General features: G+C 56.0%; 4 protein-coding genes across 8 annotated transcripts in view; 2 read left to right on the top strand and 2 right to left on the bottom strand.

Annotated features, from left to right (window-relative positions):
• PDZD7 (PDZ domain containing 7) overlaps positions 1–1,281 on the top strand; it is an 18,889-nt gene extending 17,608 nt beyond the window's left edge. Inside the window, exon 17 of the mRNA XM_019724932.3 lies at positions 89–1,281. Within this exon, the coding sequence (XP_019580491.3) occupies positions 89–304 (216 nt within the window). The 3' untranslated portion in view covers positions 305–1,281. The remainder of the gene's footprint in view (positions 1–88) is intronic.
• On the bottom strand, positions 1,119–11,365 carry LZTS2 (leucine zipper tumor suppressor 2). Of its 3 annotated transcripts, none has more exons than XM_019724936.3 (5): positions 11,100–11,365; positions 5,350–5,799; positions 4,057–4,719; positions 3,250–3,507; positions 1,119–2,460 (listed from the first exon to the last, which is right to left on the bottom strand). In XM_019724936.3, the coding sequence occupies exons 2-5, from the start codon at positions 5,755–5,757 to the stop codon at positions 1,777–1,779; spliced, it is 2,013 nt and encodes a 670-aa protein (XP_019580495.2). In that variant the 5' UTR covers positions 5,758–5,799; positions 11,100–11,365; the 3' UTR covers positions 1,119–1,776. The 3 variants fall into 3 exon arrangements, with proteins under 3 accessions (XP_019580495.2, XP_074195269.1, XP_074195268.1); XM_074339168.2 differs by lacking the exon at positions 11,100–11,365 and adding an exon at positions 10,665–10,989; XM_074339167.2 differs by lacking the exon at positions 11,100–11,365 and adding an exon at positions 8,286–9,947.
• A 2,189-nt stretch (positions 11,366–13,554) lies between these two features.
• Positions 13,555–18,693, bottom strand: TWNK (twinkle mtDNA helicase). 3 transcript variants are annotated; one of them, XM_074339176.2, is made up of 6 exons: positions 18,323–18,693; positions 16,829–16,955; positions 16,401–16,641; positions 16,142–16,249; positions 15,682–15,823; positions 13,555–14,775 (listed from the first exon to the last, which is right to left on the bottom strand). In XM_074339176.2, the coding sequence occupies exons 3-6, from the start codon at positions 16,520–16,522 to the stop codon at positions 14,455–14,457; spliced, it is 693 nt and encodes a 230-aa protein (XP_074195277.1). In that variant the 5' UTR covers positions 16,523–16,641; positions 16,829–16,955; positions 18,323–18,693; the 3' UTR covers positions 13,555–14,454. The 3 variants fall into 3 exon arrangements, with proteins under 3 accessions (XP_074195277.1, XP_074195276.1, XP_019580489.1); XM_074339175.2 differs by lacking the exon at positions 16,829–16,955; XM_019724930.3 differs by having other exon boundaries at positions 16,829–18,693.
• A 38-nt stretch (positions 18,694–18,731) lies between these two features.
• Positions 18,732–19,911, top strand: MRPL43 (mitochondrial ribosomal protein L43). Its single transcript, XM_019724931.3, has 3 exons — positions 18,732–18,936; positions 19,018–19,124; positions 19,211–19,911. The coding sequence occupies exons 1-3, from the start codon at positions 18,806–18,808 to the stop codon at positions 19,450–19,452; spliced, it is 480 nt and encodes a 159-aa protein (XP_019580490.2). The 5' UTR covers positions 18,732–18,805; the 3' UTR covers positions 19,453–19,911.
• Positions 19,912–20,237: the final 326 nt, after the last annotated feature.

Consider the following 20,237-nt stretch of genomic DNA (forward strand, 5'->3'; position numbering starts at 1 on the left):
GAGTGTCCTAGCTGATGGAGGTGAGGTTGGTCCTGGGGTAGAAGTGACCTGAAGAGTGAGGGCTGTGATTCTCCCACTCCCGTCCCAGGCTGGCTTCGAGCTTGTAGCAGTGGATGGAGAGAGCCTGGAGCAGGTGACTCACCAGCGAGCAGTGGACACCATCCGCAGGGCTTATCGAAACAAGGCTCGGGAGCCCATGGAGCTTGTGGTCAGGGTCCCTGGGCCCAGCCCACCACCCTTACCCTCTGACTCATCAGACCTCACCGATAGGTGCCTTCCTGCTGACAATTCCCCTGCCCGCTGACCCCACGATGGTACTCCATTTCCCTCCCCCTGGCTCCCAGACCCTCCTATTAATGCCCTTCCTACCAATGCCCAGCTCCCTCCCACTGATGCCAGGCTCCTCCAGCTGACCCCCAGCCCAGTCCACTCTCCAACCCTCCAGACTCCTGAAACAAACTCCTGACTCTGCCCACCTACCCCACGAGTCTTCCTGCTGACCGCAGATCTTCCCACTGACCCCAGAATCCTCCAGCTCTCTCCCAGACCTCACCTACTCACCTCCTCAGGACTCAGGAGCCTCCCACAGCTGCCTGCCTTGCCTACACCCAAAGCTCCACACCGGTGACTCAGATCTCCCTGCTTTCTTCCCTCCCCAGTTGTCCCTAAGGCTCTGCCGTCTCCAGACAAACTTGGTGTCAAGGACAAGGTGCTACTGGGCAGCCTGTGTCACCTGCTCACTGCTCCCAACCTCCCGAGATAGGAAGGAGGTTGAGAAACCCAAGGTCTGGAGCTTGGGATTTGTGGGCACTTTCTCATGATGCCCGCTTCGATATTCCCAAGCACTGAGGGACATGGGCTCTCAGATACAGTCATTGCGTCCAGCCCCCAGCAATATTCTGTGCAAAGAACAGGATGGAAGGCTTTTCTAGTTTCTCATACTCTGAGAGACCATTTCATATTGTGGTCCACTAGGACCTCAAACTTTCTGCTGGATTTGTCCTTCCCCCATCATCTTTTCTCCCCTAAGACCTCTATGAGGGGTAGGGGAATAGCCAGCAAATAAAGCGGGGGTGGGGGTCAAACAAGTCCCCATAAGCTTTATCCAGCGCAGTAACTTTTTTTAAAAACAAACAAAAAAAATTTTTTTAATTTTTTTCTTTGGGTTTGTACAAGAAATTTACAGTGTGAAAAATATACAAGTGAAAAACGAGGCCATAAATCTGGGTGTGGGAGGGCCCCTTGGTCACAAACACAAATAAACAAGACATTTCTGAGTTCTTCCTTTGGTCTGACTACAGCCCCCTCACCTCAGGAGAAAGGCTGCAGAGCTGGAAGCTGGGGATCAGGCCCCCGTCCCAGCTCTGTCCCCCAGCATGGGCAGGGTGGGGGCAGGCACATCTGGAGCAGCTGGCACTGTCTGGCTCTCTCTGGCTTTGGGGCGAGGGAGTGTGGAAAGGAGGGAGCCCCTTCCTCTCTCCAGCCCCCTGGCTGAGGAAGCTGGTGAGTGTCTGGGGTGAATGGGGTTGGCAGTGGCACTGGCAGCAGGGGTGGAGTGAAACAGGTGGAGTAGGAGCCTCTGGGTGACAGTGAACATGGGGACCTCCAAGTCCAAGGGGTCTGATCTTGCTCATCCAAGTCATAGGGCAGCCCCGAGTTCTTGGCAGGGGCCCAGAGGTCTAGATCCCAAGGGATGAGTGGCTCTGGGGCCCAGTGGACCTGAGGCAACTGTTCCCCTTCAGTAGAGCTCCCTGCAGAGATGGGATGCTCAGGGCCTTAGATTTCGGTAGCAGTGATCTCCTCCAGGCAGATGCAGGGGGCTGGCTCAGCCAGGCCCAGGTCAGCAAGCTCCCGGGCCTCCAGCTCCAAACTGAGCTGCTGTAGCTCCTGCTCCAGCTGCCGGTTCCGCCGGTACATCTGGATGTAGTTGTGCTGCAGCTGCTTCTGGTAGCGGATCACCTGCTCCTTCTCTGCCTGCCAGGCCAGCCGCTCCCCCTCGAAGCTGTCCCTCTGCTCTTCGCCCCTCTGCCGCTCCCGCTGTAGCTCAGCCCGCAGCCGCTCCACCTGGGCCCGCAGGCTGCCCCCAACCCCGGCTGCCGCCCGCTGTGCCTTGGCCTCATCACTCTCTGCCAGGAGAAACGGGTCAGTAGCGGCAGGTGGCACAGGGGGTTCCCGGAGTCCAGCCGCCTCAGTGTCTAACTGCCCAGCTTTCTCGCGCAGCCGCTCAGCCTCCTGGCGGTGCCGCTGAAGCTCCTGGGAACAGGCCTCTAGCTCCAGCTCTCGTGCTCGGGCTGCCTCCTGGAGTCCCCGTGCCCGGCCCTCACTGACCCGTAGCGCCGCCCGGGCCTCCCGCAGAGCCACCCGCAGGGCCACCAGCTCACTGCCCTTCTGCACCAGCTCTGCCTGAGACTCCTTCAGTTGCTGCTTCAGCAGGGAGATCTCGCCTGACTTCTGGCACACCTGGGGGGAAGGAGGGTGGGAGAGTTGGAAAGGTGGTGTGAAGGGTTATCCCTGGGGGTCAGGCCTTGACATCATGTGGTACATTCAGTTGAGGAGGTATGATCATTACACCCATTTTACAGATGGAGACACTGAGGTGAGCCTAGTAACATGTCCAAGGTCATACAGCTAGTCATTGGCTAAAGTGAAATAGACTCATCTTTCTCATTCAAAGTGAGTGCCTTTAAACCATCACGAAGCACTGCAGAGCTCTAAGGCCTAAGGCCTAGATGGTGGCAGGTTTTGTAGGAGTGGGGGCAACTGACGACAGTGTCCACATTTCCAGTTGAGAGGCACTAGTGTTTTGGTTAAAAGTGTAGATCAAGGAGCCAGACTGCTGGGGTTCCCATCTCAGCCCTGCCATAGACTAGGTGTGACTTTTGGGCTCTCGCCTTTCTGGGCTTCGGTTTCCACATCTCGAAAATGGGGGTATTAACAGTACTCACCTCACAGGGCTGTTATGAGAAATAGATGATAGTCTATGCAACATGCTTAGAATGGTACCTTCCATATAGCAAGCACTACATTATCACTGGCTGGAAGGCAGTGGGTGGGGATGCCACTGGTTATGGGCACTAGACCATACCAACGAGGAGACCAAACTTAGGGGCACCAGGAGGTGTCCCCTCCCCCGAAAGAGGGGGAATTCTCATCTCACAGAGGTAAGGAACAGGAGGCCCTCTGGGGGTGGCAGGTTCAGAGGTAAGGAACTGGGCCCCCCTTTTCTGAGCTTGTCCCTGCAGGACCCACCTCCCACTTGGTCTCCTCAAGCCGAGGCCCGAGCTCCCGCTGCTCCCGCTCGAAGGTGGCGCAGCGCCGTTCCAGCTGTTCCCGTTCCTGCAGCAGCTGTGCAAAGTCATCCTGCAGCTGCCGCTTCTCCTGCTGCAGCTGGAACACCTGCAGCTGCAACAGCTGTTGGGCCCGCTGTGCCCGCTGCGCCTGGGCCGCACCGTCCTCTCGCAGGGCCTCGCGCTCCTGCTGCAAATGCCGCTGCCGGTCCTCGTAAACCTGTGGGCAAGAAGGAAGACCTGGGTCCTGGCAGCTCCCCCAAACCTCGAGCCCTGGCCACCCCCAATCACCGACTGTTCTGGTGGCCCACTGGTCTGGGCTCAGGGATGCTAGATCCCACTAAAGAATGATAGGAATAAGGACAGCAATAGTGACAACTACTTCTGTGATAAGAGAAAAACAACAGTAACAGCAAGCACTTATGTAGCACTTCCTAGGCGCCAGGCATTATTCCAAGCACTTCGTACCCTTTGCCTTACTTAACCCTCCTAACTCTAAGAGGCCAGAAACATCCCCATTCATAGAAGAGGAAACTGAGGCTCAGTATGAATTAGTAACTTGCTCAAGTCTGAAAAACAGTACATGGCAGTGCTGAGTTTGAGTTCTCACCACTCTACAGTTAAGCCAGACAGCTGGGGTGGGGGTGGGGTTACAAGTGCAACTGCCTACCACCTGCTCCTCCACCCCAGAACAAACACAAATGCTTCTTGGCTTCCAGCACCTTTGGATGTCCTGCCATGCCACCCCCATTACCGCCACTGACCACACCTGGCACATGGTCATCTCGCTCTCATCCAGACTGTCCCGCAGCTGCTGTAGCTCTGCCTCATGGTCTCGGAGCTTCCCTTCCAGGACACAGTGCAGCAGTGCCTCATCCGAAGGGGGTGGAGGGGGTGGGGGCGGTGGTGGGGAGCGCTCCCCACAGGAGCTGCTATCAGGGGATGCCCGAGGACCACTAGCCAAGAGCCCCCCAGCCACGCGGCCCCCCAGGGAGCCTGTGCTCTTGCTGGAGGAAGATCGACCACTGTCTGAATGGGAGGGGCCAGCAGGGGCCCCTCGGGCTGGCCCCAGCATTGCCCCCCGTCCAGGGCCATGGGAGGGCAGGTGCCCGCCTGGGGAGTTGGTGGCTGGTTCAGCACCCCCGGTGCTATAAGTGGGCAGGCTGGACAGTGAGTTTCGTCCAGAATCAGACAGCGTCCCTGATGGGCAGCCACTGGCCCAGCCACTCAGTGCCAGGGGTTTGTCGGCAGCCGAGGAGGAGGAGGAAGACGACGACGATGCAGGGCCCCCAAACAGCTGTGTTAGGCTGCCCTGGCTCCCAGACAGTCCGGTGGCCCGAGGACCCAGGAAGCTGGGGAGAGATGGCGCCCCGCGAGGTTTGGGCAGCACTGGCTTGAAGGCTGTTGGGCGAATCAGGATTTTCTCCATGTTCTGAAATGAGGTGCCATATGACACTGAGGATGAGCTGCCCAATCTTTCCAAGCCCCTATCATACTTCCTGCCCTCCCATCTGGGGTCTCCCATCCCTATATATTAATAATAATTGCTACCACTAGCTGAGGGCCTCCTGAGTGTCAGCTTTATGTCAAGTAATTTAAAAGGCTTATCTCTAATCATTCTAACAACCATAGAAGCAAAATATTATCACTATCCCCATATTACAGATGAGAAAATGGAGGCTCAGCAGAGTTAAAGGCTTTACTTAAAGTTAAACACATCGCTGCTATGTAGTAACAGTATTATCAAGCAGCTAACATTATTGAGTACATACTATGTGTCAGGCACTAGACTAAGCACTTTACATAGTATGTTATTTAATTCTTATAACAATCCTGTGAGAGCTGACCTATTACCTCCACTTCACAGATACAGAAACTGAGGCTCAGGAAGGTTAAGTGACTTCCCTGAGGTCATACAGCCAGAGGCAGAGCTGAGATTAGAACCTAGGTCTGCTGAATCTGGAGCCCACACTCTTTCCTCTAAATAGGCCTCCAAATTCCTCTAGCTTCTCCAGGGGACTCCTGATTCCACCCAGGCCCCAAAGGAAGGGCTGGTCCTCACCTTCTCCAGCTTTCCAGAGACAGGGATGAGCTTTGGTGGGGGACCACGGAGATGGGCATTGCATGCCCGCTGCTCTCGGGCATCCTCAATGTCACTGCTGGGGCTGGGGGGTGACTCTGTCCGGAAGTCCTCATTGATGTAGGTGAAGGTGGTGCCAGGGACGGCCTTCCTGGGGGGCACAGCTGGGCACAGCGGTTCCTGTGCCTCATAGCCACCCCGCAGTAGCCCATCCTGCTGGCGGAAGAAGGTGGGTCCAGGGGGGCCATGGTGGCGGGAGGGAGCCGGCCCCCCGGGGCAGGGCCGGCCTGAGATGAGGCTGCTCACACTGCCCATGGCTGGAGCTTGTGGGGCAGTGGCGGCCTCAGGAGCAGGCTCCAGTGGCACCGGCAGAGTCTGCACAATGGCCATGGCGGTAGAGGCTCAGGCCTGGCCAAGGGCCTCCGGAGGAACCTGTGAGCAGGGCAGTGGTGTCAGAGTCCCTCCACCCTGAGCCCCCTCCCAATACAAGGCCAAGTCCCTCTCCTGACCCCTGGTCCCAGGTAAAATAGCCCTCTGGCATCAATAACAATCTCTGATGCCCCCTGGAAGCTCCCCTCTAAGCACTGGCACAAACCTCAGTTCTCCCTGTGCCCCATACCACTGCCTAGCATGAGCCTGAACACAGCTGAAGACTGAGCCTATTTAGCAGGATGACGAGGGGAGGGGAGGCCTAGTGGTTATGCAGGTCCCTTGGGAGCAGAGGCCCAGGCCTCAGCCCAAACCTGCATCCCTCACAGGGGCCACGATTGAAGTGAGGGAAGGCGCCTTCTCTACCAGCTCCCAGCAGCGGTCCCAGGTCTCCTGGGACAGGTGGCCTCATTAGAGGGCAGTTTGGGCAGAGGCAACCTCAGGGATGCAGTCAGCAACTCAAATGGTAATTAAGGAACAAAGAGCCAAGGCCAGGCAGTGCCCAGCCTCCCCCAGCTGGGCCTTAGTTTCTCCCAGACAGAGAGGCAGCAAGGGTGGAGCTGGCCAAACAAGAAACCCAGAGATCTTAGGGAGCCCACAGGTACCCTATCGGGTCTTCCGCCTCTCAGAGGTGGATGTAGGCTCAGGCTTGTTGCCATGACAACTCCTAGCTTCACCGCACCCAATCAGTCGGGCCTAAAGGAGCCTACACAGGCCCACTGCCAACCTCTATGAAACCTTCCAGCTTTAGATGTTCCCCAGTGTGACCCCGAGGGGATGACGGTAGACCCCACCATCACCTCTGACACCTGCTCCAAGATCTCACTTCCCTGGAGCCCAGGAAAGAGGACTCCACCTCCCCAGGCCCAGCTTCTTCCTGTAAGGGGACGGAAAGTCTCCACCCGGAACTCCCTCCTCCTCCATCCTGAAGCTGAAGACCAGAACTCAGGCATCTGCTGAAGTCATCATGCAGAGCGGGGGCCAAGAAGTGGACAGAGAATTGCGTAGGAGGAGTGTGTGCGTTTACTTATTTGTGTGTGTGACTGTGCACAGGAGCACGAGAATAAGCACTGTACATATGAAAATGTGTGAAGACATCATGAATATGAGATGTGTTTGGATGAATTCATACATACATGAGTATATGTGTGAATTCATATGTGCATCTTACATGAGTACGTATGTAAATAAGGGGGTCACTCTTAAAAAGTCTGTGAAAGTTAAAATGCATAATTAAGCAGATTTGTGGTGTATGACATTGACTATATAAGAATATATTTGGATAGCTGTCCACTCACATATCCAATATGTGTGAACTCACATGAATGTGTGAACAGGAAAGTGAGTGTACACAAGTGTGTATCAAAGAGTGTGTATGAATAGAGAGGCTGGGAGCCTGGGTGGCATGTAGGGCCAATTGGGTGAGTGGAAGCTTGGTTTTTGTCCCTCACTGGAGTGTAGAAGTAGAGAAAACATTATCTGACTCCTTTGCCTGATCTGCTCCCCTTCTTTCATGCTTGTGTTCCATTAAGTCCGCCCCCAACCTCCCCACTCAAGTCAAAAGACCCTCAGACCCAGGAAGATGTACAGACCGAGGAAGGAGCAACTGGGAGCTGGGGGTGGGGGTGAGCAGTGTCCACCGCATAAGTGCCAGTCCTGAGAAAAACGGATGGAAAACCCCCTTCTCTGCCCTCTGCAGACCACTTCAGGACATGGAGAAAAGAGTGGGGAAGGGGCTTTTTAGGGGGCAGTGGGGTCTGGCACATCTGTCTGCATTTCCTCACTTCAGTGAGCACAGAGAGTGAAAACAGAGGGGAGGAGACAGACAGGCTCAGAGAGACAGGGACCCAAAAGACAAGAGACAAAGACTCAGAGGCAGACAAGAGGACAGGCAGACCCAGTAAGCAGGGGGCCCTGAACCCCACGCAGCCAGGGGGCCCCTAAACCCAGAAAGGAAATAAAACTGGGCTCTTCGAGCCAGACACCGAAGGAGCCAGAGCCAGGCGCCTGGAAAGCCAGGCCCAGCCAGCCCTGCTCCCGCTCTTGGAGCCCGAGAGAGAAGGAGGGGCAAGTGGAGGCTCCATTTTGAGAAATGCGTCTGTGGCTGTGGGAAAGGGAACCCCGGCTCTCCCCAGCACTCCTTGAGTGGCCACTTTGGCACAGCACACCCCACCTTAGTGGTTGGGGGGAGCCAAGGGCGGAGTTCAGTCAGGGCACGAGGGAGGTCTGGCCAAGGTCCGAGGTCCCACAGACCTGTTTTGGGGGCTGAAGAGTTGGGGAAACTCTTCCCTCACCAAATTCCAAGGACCAGTCAAGCGGGATCGAGTCTGGGGTCACGAGTTCCAATTCCGAGACAGGGAGGCCCCCCACCCACCGCCGCCCCTTCCATAAAGTGGGGGGAACCATGTAATGCCACCGCCCCACTGGCCCTCCGCCGCGCAGAAGCTGGGGACACCCCCAGGTGGCCTCCCCGCCCCAGCCCCCCTCACCTCCACCGCGCTGCTCCATGCTCAGCCCCGGGCCGCCCCCCGCGCTCCACCGGCGAGCCGCCCGGCTCCAGCCCGCGCGGCCACTCCGAGCGGCCCGGCCGGACCCGGCCCCGCCTCCGCGGCGCCCCTCGCGGGGCAGACCCCGCCCGGCCCAAGTGGGCGGTGCAGCGCGGGGGAGGGGTCCCAGGGGCGTCCCCGCCCCCGGGGCGCGGGCACGCGCAAGCACCCCACGTCACGCGTGTCTCGCGGGGCGCACGCTGGTGCTGCACAGCAGGACTCAGGATCCCTCCCTCCCAGGCCGGGTGGCTGTATGTCTGGGGAGTTCGGTCGGCTCAGGACTCGGCGGCGGCAGCAGGTCACCCTCTACTACAACCGGGGCCCCGGGGCCAGTGGCGGCTGGTCATTGTTGGAGCACAAAGGGCCTGGCGCCGTGGCGGCCGCCCTACCCCCTCCGTTCTTCTAGTTGAAGCCTCCCTCACAGACACTCTCCGGCTTCGGAGTCCAGAGTGGGAGGCCGAAGGCCAGCTGCCATTCACCCTAGCCCGCGGCCCGGGCCCCGAGCCCGCCCCCCCAGCACACGTCAGGGGCTAAGGCTCGGTCCGTGCTTGCCCCACCCCCAGCGTCTTGGAGGCGGCACACTTGGATTTGCGGAGGCGGCGCCACCTGGCGGCGGATTCGGAGAACACGCCCAGTTACCCCCCAACCCCCGACCTAGAGAGGGGAGCCCTACAGGACTCCCCAGCGCTGTATCCCCCTTCTCCTGGAGCCCAGGGCTGCACCAGGCGCAGCTCTGTGCTCCCCGACCTTCCCTCAGGGTCATTTGATAAAAGAGGATATTGCTCAGAGATGAAGGCCCTGGCCCCTCAACAATCACTGGGGTGAGCCTGTCCAAATCTACAATCCAAACCTACAGAAGCCTCACAGCAGACAACATCCCACTGTCTTCTCAGGGACACGAATATTCTCACCTTCTGGCAAACACAACCTTAACACCCACACGACCTTTCCCACATTCAGTCTCACACAGCCACAATCAGTCTCATCCATCACGTGGTTCCGTGTTCCTTCTTTCCGTCTTTCAAGCCAACAACTTACAGAGATACAACACACTCGGTGTGACACGCCTAGTTGTGCATACTTTCACAACTCACACGTAGTCACAATATTAATAAACACACTTAGTCTAAGCATGTTTTACACATTGACAGTCTTATTCACACACAACTTTTTACACATACATATATTGCTCAAACATTCTACCATACAGACTTTCCGTGGGGGTCTATGTGAACTGGTCAGGTCGGCTGATGGAGCACCCCTGGGCAAGGACAGCCACCCGCCCTCTAACCCCCGCCCAGGCCTGCCAGAGCTCCTCTGCCCAGGGAAGGAGCATCCCCCCCTTCCAGGCCACAGCCCTGGCCGGCTCTCAGCTCTATTTTTAGCTCCATGGAAAGGGTTGTTTTTCTTTCTTTCTCCCTGGAAAGGGAAACATAGCACAGCCACCCTCAGGCTCACCTCATTTCAAACCCTCAGCCTCACAAGAACAGACGGAGCCCCTCTCTCCTGTAGAGAGAGAACCCCTCTTCTGGCCTTGCCCTGATCCCAGCCTCCTGGGGCACTAGGAGCCTCCTCCCCCTTCTGGCAAACTGCCCAGAAGCTCGGGCAGCAGCTGGGCTCAACGTGTGTGTGTGTGTGTGTGGTGTGTGTGCGTGCGTGCGTGTGTGTGTGTGTGTGTGTGTGTGCGCGCGCGCGCAGAAGTGGGGGGTGGGGCGGGGAGGGAGGCCGAGGGCCGCTGCCCACTATCTCATTAGTGGAGTGGGATGAGGGGATGGGGGTTCGTCCTCCTTTCTACCGGAGGGGGATAGGCCCACTCTGGTACTGAAAAGGAGGTCCTGCATTCTCTTGGGGTGGGGGACTCCCACTCTCGCATGAGTGCGTTTTCTGCCCCTAGCTTGGGGGGGGGAGGAGCTCCTAGTTCTGCAAGGAGGGGTGGTACTAGCAAGGGGACCGACAGGCGCTCAAGTAGCTACGGTTGTTGCTCCTCAGGCCGTTGCTCCTCAGGCCGGAGGAATGGGGTAGGAGCTGCCGTCCACTGCTATCAAGAATAGCGCCCCCCTCTGATACCTTCAGGGATGGGGAACCACGAATGTGTTCAGGAGAAGGGCTAGGAGACCAGGTAACCCCACCGCAGTCCAACAGTCTCCGGTCCTCCTGTGCTAACCCATTCCAGGGGGCGTTACGCTCCCATTTCTAGGGGAGGGCTTATCACCTCTCGAGGCGGAGAATGGAATACAGCCCCTTGTGGGACCTCGCAAACTCGCCCTGGACTAGCGAGGAAGGTCGTCGCCCTGAGGCCGGGGTGGGAGAAGCACAACCTACCCGTCTGCGAAGCGATCCCGGGCTGGGCGCCTGTTTTGCATATTAGTCCTCACTTGCCGGCGGCGGGGAAGCAGGAACAGCTCGAGGTGTCTCACCCGCCCCGCCCCTGTCTGCACTTTTCTCCCGCCCCTGTCAAGCGCCGTGCCCGCTGGGGGTCTGCGCCAGCCAGTGGCGCTGCTCCACGGGCTACAAGAGTACCTCATTGGGCGCGTCCTTTCCTGGGTGCACGTGTGTTCGTGTGTCCCAAGTGCGTGAGTGGGTGTGTGTGCACGCGTGTGTGGGCCCGTCGGTGTGAATTTCCGTGTCGGTTCCCTGTTCAGGGACCCCCCCCCACTCCCATCCTAACCCCCAGTTTCGCCAGACCGCAAAGTTTAATCCGGAGCGGAGTTGTGCGGGAGGCGGGAGTTCCTACACCTTTGCGCCCCCACTACTCACCCAGCACCACCTGCGCCGCTGCTCCAGCTCCTGCCCGGCTCCTCCTGCTCCAGTGCGGGCACCTCCTCGATGCAGATCCGCCGGCTCCTAAGCCCGCTTCGGGAGCCGGACTCGCAGCGCCCGCCAGGCCCGGCCTGGTGGAGAGGGGCGGGGCCGCTGAGGCCGCGCCCCCGACGGAGGGAAAGGAGTGGTCTGCTCAGCACCCACTCAATAGCCAAGCCGGTACCAAACCCCGGAGTAACTCCACGGTGACCCGGGGCTGCCCTCTGGTCTCTGACTTCACAGCTTACAGGATTTGGCTTACGACCTGGGGAAGGGGCGAGCGGCACGTGACCGAGAGTTAAGCTACCCACCCGGCTGCCCTAACCAAGCTGGCTATAAGACTTTTTCTGCCACCGCCCCTGCTCTGGAGGGAGCCAAACCGGGTCCACTCTCAGCCCACTCCCCAGATGCAGGGAAAACCCCTGGGAAGCAGACAAAGAAGGCTCGGGTTTCACCAAAACAGACCCGCCCCTCTGTCCCCTCCTCCCTCCCACCCTGGCTCCGCGTGCCCCCACACCTCACTTTCCCCTAAAGTAGTGTCTGCCAGGTGAGCAGACCTACCAGTTCTGGCCCCCCACAGAGCATGGCCTGGCTTCCCTTAGACTCATAAAGTTCCACCCACAGGCACAAACAGGAAGTAGGCCTGCATTGCAGGGAGGCACCTAGAGCTCCCTCCCTCCAAGAAACCCAAGGCAGCATATGATGTCTACAGGTATCTGGGCCGTATTTACAGCCGGAGTACTTGGGCTGCAGAAGTCCAGTGAACTTAGTTCCTTCTCAAACCCAACGGCAGTAAAGAAGCTGCTGGAGGACCAAAGCAGCCCTCTCACAGCTGAATCTGAGATCCAGCTGGCCTCTGCTTGGCCAGGCCCTTCCTGAGCTCTCAGGGAGATTCTTAACATCCAGTTGGACATAAGCAGAGTACTTTGCCTCAATCCACTTTGGCTGTGTCCAAGGTCAGTGGCTCCCAGGGCCCTTACACAGGACTCAGGGATCCCTCATTGCTTTCTAGGTTCCAGGGACTCCTGAACACATTTTGGGCTCATCTTGATGTGAATAAAGACAGGTGTGGAATGGAATGTATTTGTATAGGGCATAGGGCAGGGGGAGCATTAACTTCCCCTCCCCCATCATTCTGGTTTGTATTGTGTGGGGGTGTCTGCTAGGAGGATGGGGCAAGACAAACAGGCAAGTGTGTATCTATCCCTCTATCCCCAATTCACGGACACCTCACAAAGTTCCTTTAATGGAAACCCCTAAAGGATTTCCTGAGAACACACAAAACATTCTAGGGAGACGAGAATGTAGAACCCACGTCTTTATAGGTTAGGACTGACCTAGTGGTGTGCATCTGGAAGGCATGGCTGACGTTCAATGTTACAGACCCTGGATGAGGCCTAGACCAGCCAGCGGCTGGGAATGATTACTGCGGGGATTAGGAGGCCTGGCTCCAGCCAGTCTGCGAGAGACCCCCAAGAAGGGAGGCCCTCCAGGAGCTCTCCCCTCCCTTCCCCCATGTTCTCCCCCCAAACAGCTTAGCTCCAGGTCTCTTTCAGGAGCCAATTGTAGTCACAGTTCTCACACATAAAAGACAGCGACCCCAGGCCCTTCTGCAGGGTCCTAGAAGCCCCCTCTTGGATTAACAGGGAGATCTTGATAAGGCAGCCTTGCTTCCAGGGAGCAGGGAACCAACTGCCACCCTTACAAAAGGCTTCTCTCTAGGCCCCTCTTGCATTCTTACCACTCTTGCAGGCAAATCTAAAGGGAAACTGGGATTTTAGGATATTAGAGGAAGTGAGATGAGAGTCTCATCATCTAGGAATATTTCTGACAGGGTCTCTGGGTAACTTATTTTCTCATCTCCCTCAGGACTTGTTGAAAACGAGGAATCCTATGTCTCTCCTTGAACTTCCAGAATTTGAAATCTGTGAGGATTGGGGTAAGTTGGGCCTATGTTCTGCTTTTTAAAACAAGAGTCCTAGGAGTTCTGACACACACTAACAGAGAAACACTGAGAGGGTACAGGAGGAGGGAAGTGGACGGGGGCCAGGTAAGAATATGCGAAGCCTGAGTCCACATTGCCAGAGGTCAGTGAGTGGCTTATTATCACAGAGGGACAGCTTGTCAGGCTGAGCCTAGGTAAGTGGCCAGGTGACCCACACCTCTGCCAGGGATCACATGGAGATCCTCAAGGAAAACAGAGATAAAGAAACACCATCCTGTCTTCCCCAGGCCAAGACGAGGTGCTAAGGGTGTGTGCATGCAAAGGCCCTTTAATGCTCTTGCTTCCTTGGGAGCGTAGAGCTCAAAGACTAGGGGTGGGGGAGGGGACCTGTCCCAATTCAGAGGAAAATCCAATTATAGACTGGGGAGACACCTGGTGGGCAAATAAGAAACAGCACAGAAACAAAAGCAATGGAAAATTTTTTTTTTAGTAAAACTTCAAAAGGCTCTACAAAAAATTATGACTGCATCCACTGCAGCGGTCTGAGGCAGCATACCATACAATGTGTCCAGGGGGCAGGCACGCTGGGTTCACAGCTTCTTTCCATGGCTCTCTGGCCCAGCTTCCACCTTTGGGGCCCTAATATTACAGGGACAAGCACCTAGGATCCAGTGGTAGTGAGTGCCACCACACAGCAGGCTCGAGTGGAGCAGAGGAGTTTGGTACCTACCATGTCACCCTTCAGCTCGGAAAGCCTATGCTGGAATTTTGGCCAGAAGTCCCCTAGTCCCCTCCAGGTTCATGGGGCCTGACCCCACTACTTTGAACTCAACTTGCTCATTCCCACCTCAGGGCCTCTGTATTTACCTTTCCTTCTGCCTAGATCCCTCTTTCTCCAGATGTTCACGTGGCTCAATACTAGTTCTTTAGGCCCCAGCTCAAATGTCCTCTGCTCAAAGACAATTTTTCAGACCTTAATCTAAACTAGCCTGTAAGTACTATCCCATGACTATTTTATTTTTTAAATAGCATTTTTCATTATCTAAAAGTGTGTTCTGTATTTATTTGTTCATTAGCTTACTTGTCCCCACACCAGACTTTAAGTTCCATGAAAGCAGGGACCTCATGTCTTGTCAGTGCTATATTCCTAGGACCTAGAACAAAACCTGGCACACAGTAGGTTCTCAAATATTTGCTAAATTGAATTCTCTCACTATGGGATCCTGCCCTCGGCTAGGTCCCTCAGACTGAGAAGAGCCCGTAGCTCAGGACCACAGGACAGAGGCAGCCCTAGCAGAGGGCCAATAAAGAGTCTGTGCCCCAGCCTGTCCTGTCAGGCTTATTTCAGTGTCCAGCTCTGTACTGCCTTCACCTTGAAGGCTTAGAGGGGTCTGGCTGGTAGGGGTTGGGGGCCTTGCTTGAGTAAGTCTCAGAGTTCTGGGACACAGCACCCTTTTTACTAGAAGAGGGCTTTTTAACCACTAGCCCATTGTCATCCTTGATCTTCTTGAGCCGGGCCTTGCTCTTTGGTGGTATGGAGAAGGTTAGAGAGCTCTTGTTGAACTCAAGTGGGAAGACACCTACGTCTCCATCAAAGCGGTTCTTGGCCACCTGTAGATACCGTTTCCCTGGTCCAGTTACCAGTTTCCTGTCCTGCAGGATCAGAACATTGTCTGCTTCCTGGCTTGCCTGAGGGATGGGGACAGAGGACAAAGGAGCAGTGAGAAGACATATGAGAGAAGCAGAAACAAAGGTTGAGGGTGCAGGGAGAAGTGGCAAGAATGAGGAAAGGAAAGTACTGCCCCCCTTCATCAAAGCTCTTTGAACTACTGACCATGATGCTCAAGGCCACTTGAGTTTTTCAGTTCCATGACAACCTTGCTGCTGTCCCAGATTTTGTATCTGCTGTTCCCTCTGCTTGTAACACTTCTCCACAACTCACCACCCTACTCAACCCCAGCGTCTTATCATTGAGGTCTTGGTTTAAATGTCATACTTCACTAGAGAGACCATTCTTGATCCCCATAAATAAAGAAGGTACCACCATCTTTCCACTTCTGTTATTCTCTTCCCCAGCTCCATGTTTGTTCCATTGTGGCATAGTTTGTGCTCCTCGCCCTGTATTCCCTGTGCCCAGCCCAGGCCTGGCATGTAATAGGCACTCAGTGTACCATGAGGAGCTCTAGGATCGGGCTGGTCCTGCTGCTCAGAAGGCCTTGATTATTTCACACCTACTGTCAGCCAAAACTAAACCCAACCTTTGCTGACACCTCCTCTAGGAAGTCTCCCTAGATGTCCCAGGCTGACTCAGATGTCTTTTCTCTTTGCTCCCCAAATACTTGTGCTGCCTATCATAACTTTTATCACACTGAGTTGTAATCACTCTCCCATTGTTTCCCCACCAGAGGATGTGAGCTCCTGGAGGGTGAGGAGGGCAAAGGACCAGCTATTATCAGACTTTGTATTCCTCATGTCATGGCCCCAGCTGCCTCTTCCAGAGGAATAGTCAAGATGATTTAAAGCTGACAGAGGGCTACCTCTGGTCACCTGCCCCCTGTAGTTTCCAAAGGTTGGGCTCCTCTAAAGGCCACTTACTTTGGCTGAACCAAAAATGGATGCTGTCTGTAGTTCCTTATCATCATCCTCCTTCCGGGGATGAATGACCAGTGTCACATGGCAGCTACTGTCTGTCGCAAACTTCCGAAAGGCCCCAACGATGTAGTCTTGAGCTGCAATCCTGCTCCCACCCCAACAAAGCAAAGAGGTTATCAGACTCAGATGGACAAGCATAAACACATCCTCTTGATTCATTCACATCTCCACAAAGCACACAACTCCACTCTACTTCCCTCTACCCAAGGACTCACACTTAGGTCCCTATCTGTACTTCCCATTGCCACACGTCACACCCCTATAAAGACAGAAATACACATGGGGTGGCATGTGCATGCACATGTGTCAGAAAACAAGAGAGTGCAGTGTGTGTGCCTAGAGGCCAGCTGCCTGAGAAGACATGTGTCTTCAAGTGGGTTCCAGCTAGACAAGAGGATGTCACCTGTCTGTGGACAGCTGCTCGTGACCCATCATGAACTGCAGATTGTCGATGACCACATGACAAATGTCATAGACATAGACCGCATGTTGCATTGTGTCTATTACAGTCCTGGGAAGAGGAAAAGGCAATGAATTCAAGAGTCAATTACAAGTAGTCTCTAGACTATCCCAGGCAGAAAGCCAGCATCCTGAAAACTCTGTCCAGGGTCTGTTCTCCTGCCCTCCCATTCTTTGAAAACCCCCAGGCCTGGGAATCTTACCTGATGCTCTGTTGCCCATGGAAAGTCATGAAATAGAGAGGTAGGTCCTCAAAGCGGTCGGCCCATTCATCATACTTGTCCAGTTGGTCTTCCAGCCGCCCCAGAGCGAACTGTGTCAGCATGATCCGGGCTAGTCTCACGTTGCTGATCTCAAAGCTACCCCATAGCGTGTTCACCCCCTGGGTACACAAATCCAGGGCATACTCACTGATGAATGTTGTCTTTCCACTGCCTGTCGGCCCTGCAGGGGGGTTGAACACAGATCTGGGTGAGGGAGGATAGTCCTACCCTTGAAAGCAAGACATGAAGCAGGGCTTCAAAGTTGGGAGGGAAAGTTTCCTCTTCCAACATTCACTGTGACCCAAACCCACGTTTTTGTCACCGGATTCTCTGCCTCCACCCCAAACACTGATTTCCCAAAGGGTCACCTGTAAAGATAGTCAACTCGCCCTTCCGATGTCCCTTCAAGAGACGATTGAGGTCTGGGAAGCGGCTCCAGCGGACACCAGCTACCTGCTCCACATTTGACAGTTCTCCTAGTACCTCCTCCCGAAGCTGCCGGAAAGACACAATAGACCTGTGCCAGGCAGGCAGGGCAGAACGCAGAATTCGAGAAAGATTTAAGCCTCGGTTCAGGGCCTCCAGGGGACGGGGCTGCTGGTCCCCAGGCCGCACCAAGGAGCATCGCTTGGGGTTCAGTTTTCGGGCAAACAACTTGGCAGCTTCCCAGGACCGAAGGTCATCCCCCAGCCAGAGCACGATACGTCGGAACTGTTCAAGGTAAGGGAGCAAGGCAGGGGGTAAGCAGGCTGTTCCTCGGGGAAGGGCAAGGGTGGGCAGCCCTGTGGATTGGTTCAAGGCCAAGCTGTCCAGCTCACGACTCGTCAGCACCACCTCAACATCTCGCCGACCGATCAGTGGCAATCCAAACAGATTGTGGTAAGCGCCAGGGCGGGGAATGGTGGTCTCCACGTAGTGCACTCCACCATCCTGGCCCTCAGCCCCTAGGAGCTTCAGGCCTCGTAGTCTCATACTTCCAGGGGAGAACCAAGGGAACACAAGGCTGCGAGCAGGCCGCAGGTACCGCACACTGAAATGCCTGAGTGTGTCGTCCGTCACTTTGGTAAGGCCAAACATCACGCGAGCCAGCTGCGCCTCCTCTGGCTCAGGAAGCTCCCAGAGAGGTACCGCTCGGTCCCAGATCCTCCGGACTTCCTCACTGTCCTCAGCTTCTGGGGCTTCACTAAGCAGGACTCCCTCTCTGTCCCCATCCCCGCGCCCCTCCACACTGGCCTGGAAGTCTTCCCAGCTCCCCTCTGCTAGGCTGGTCATGCAGAGAAAGCGGCCTGTGGTCTTGTTAATGAAGAGGCTGAAGGAAGTGGTAGCACTAGTCTGGTCCTTGAGCTGCGAGGCCCCCACAAAGGGGCTCGGTGCCCGCAGGCAGCTGTGGCCATCCTGGAAGGGGATCCCATGTGCTCGCAAATATTGACGGATTTCAGTGGCAGTTACAGGCAACACTGGTACCTCCAAGGCTGGGAGAGCCTCCTTCCTATACCGCCTGCGAGGAGGGCCTGGCACCAAGCTTCGGGGCAGGCCCCTCCGACTCGTCCACTCCCCACGCAGGGGCAACAGGATACGGAGGGGGTACGCACTTCGGAGGAGGACCCACATTCCCAGTCAAATGGAGAAAGTCCCTACTTGAAATGCCTTAGGTGCCTGGTTCGGGTGCCTTCACTTGTTCAGGCCCTAGGGATCCTCTACGGAGCTCTCTAAGAGCTCAATCTAGGTGGCTTCTCTCTCTCTCCAAACTTCTCCTTCATAAACATCTCTCTGAATCCTCTTTTGCCCCTCCGCATTGCTACTTCCATCCACGCCCACCTACACGACCCTTTCACATCTCTGTCCTCTGTCTGGCTCCCTACCTCTCTGGTCCTTTCCAGCTTCTCCCATCGCCTCCCGCTCACCCACAGGGTTTCTCCAGATCATGTCTCCAGCAGCACTACCCTCCACGGAGTCTCCTCGTCGTCCTCATCGCCACAACCGTCTGCGTCCTTTCTGTAGCCCCTCTGCTCTAGGTCCCCAACTAGTGGCTCTCTTCTCTGTTCCTGCCCTCAAAGGGGACTCGACGCGACTAGGGAGCCCCTGTGCGGCTCCTCGCCCCTCTCCACCCGCCCGCGTGTCTTCCCTCGGTTCCACTGCCAAGAGCGCCGACGCTCCGACCCTGGTCCCGAGTCACCACTCTGTCTCACGCCTTTCACTCGCAACGTGGGTCACTCGCACGCGCCACTCTCCGAGACCTCGGAATCAAAACTTCCCCGGGCCTGGTGTCCCCGGAAGCGGAAGCCCGGGCGTTAGTCCCGCCCCCTCACCTCCAGGCTGGGCTCGGTGGCCTGGGGGTTGAAACCATGACAGCGCGAGGCACCCCCAGCCGCTTTCTGACCAGCGTTCTCCACAACGGGCTAGGTCGCTACGTGCAGCAGCTGCAGCGCCTCAGCTTCAGCCTCAGCCGCGACGCGCCCTCGTCCCGCGGCGCCAGGTGAGCTGGGCGGAGGGCGCGGGGGTGCGACTCTGGGAAGAGGTCGCCCTGGGTCAGCGCTCACCCTTCTGGGTCCTTCAGGGAGTTCGTGGAACGGGAGGTGGCGGACTTCGCCCGACGGAACCCAGGGGTCGTCATATACGTGAACCCGCGGCCGTGCTCTGTGCCCAGAATTGTGGCGGAATACCGTGAGTGGGGCCGGGCGGGGGCTGGAGGGCGGCCGCGGGGGGCTTGGGCCGCTTCCTTCCTCTTACCCCCACCTCCCTCCGGCCAGTTAACGGGGCTGTGCGCGAGGAGAGCATCAACTGCAAGTCGGTGGAGGAGATCACGGCGTTGGTGCAGAAGCTGGCGAACCAGTCGGGCTTGGACGTGATCCGCATCCGCCGGCCCTTTCACACGGACAGCCCGAGCATCCAGGGCCAGTGGCACCCCTTCACCAACAAGCCGACCACGTGGGGCGGGCTGCGCCCCCGAGAGGCCCAGGAGCCTGCCCCAGCGCGGGTGCCAGCGCAATGAAGAGTTGCCCCAAGTCCAGTCACAGTGGAGGTGGTTCAGGGAGTTCCAAGCCCAGGCAAACAGGTGGAGCCCAGGAAAGGGGAAGCTGGTGCTGAAGCTTTTGCTTGGGACAGAGAAGAGCTGCCTGTTCTTTTTGGTGCCCACTGCAGGGGGCAGTGATTCGGTATCTCCTAATTCTTATCCAGTTGACATTACTGAGACCTGAGAGTCTTCAAGGATTTTACAGGGTCCTCATATCTGAAATCCAAACTGATAATAGTGATCTCAAATCACAGTGAGGGATTTCAAGGCTGGCTTCTGAAGAACCCCTGATGTCCTATTTATGCAACCATTGAGCTAGAGAGCTAGCACTTATACTCTGCTGGGAGCCTGGCATAGGGCTAGGCACTTTATATCTGTGTGAATGTCTGTGTACAGATTAGAAAACTGATTAATAAACTTGCCCACGGTCTCTCTTGAGGTCTTACTTCAAATTTGTGTGTATTTTAAGTATAACCCCATTTTTCATTATTATAAAACCAGAAGTAAAACTTATAATCCTTCAGGATGGTTAATGTCAAAGGCCATATGCTTAATCTAGGCCTAGGCCTGACCTAAGAGAGAGTGAAATGGGCAGGATCTTCTAGGCTTAACTAAAAAAAAAAGTTGTGTGTGTGTGGCCAGGGATGAGAGTGGGGGGTAGGGGTGAGGGGTGGGGTGTGGAATGGTGAGAAGAGCCAGGATGTAGAAACCTAGAAACCTTTGTATGAATTCTTGAACTGTCGTACTTTTGTTTGTTGTGCCTT

The sequence above is a fragment of the Rhinolophus sinicus genome, chromosome 15, assembly GCF_057876585.1.
Source record: "Rhinolophus sinicus isolate RSI-liver-muscle chromosome 15, RSI-T2T, whole genome shotgun sequence".
Taxonomy (NCBI): Eukaryota; Metazoa; Chordata; class Mammalia; order Chiroptera; family Rhinolophidae; genus Rhinolophus; species Rhinolophus sinicus.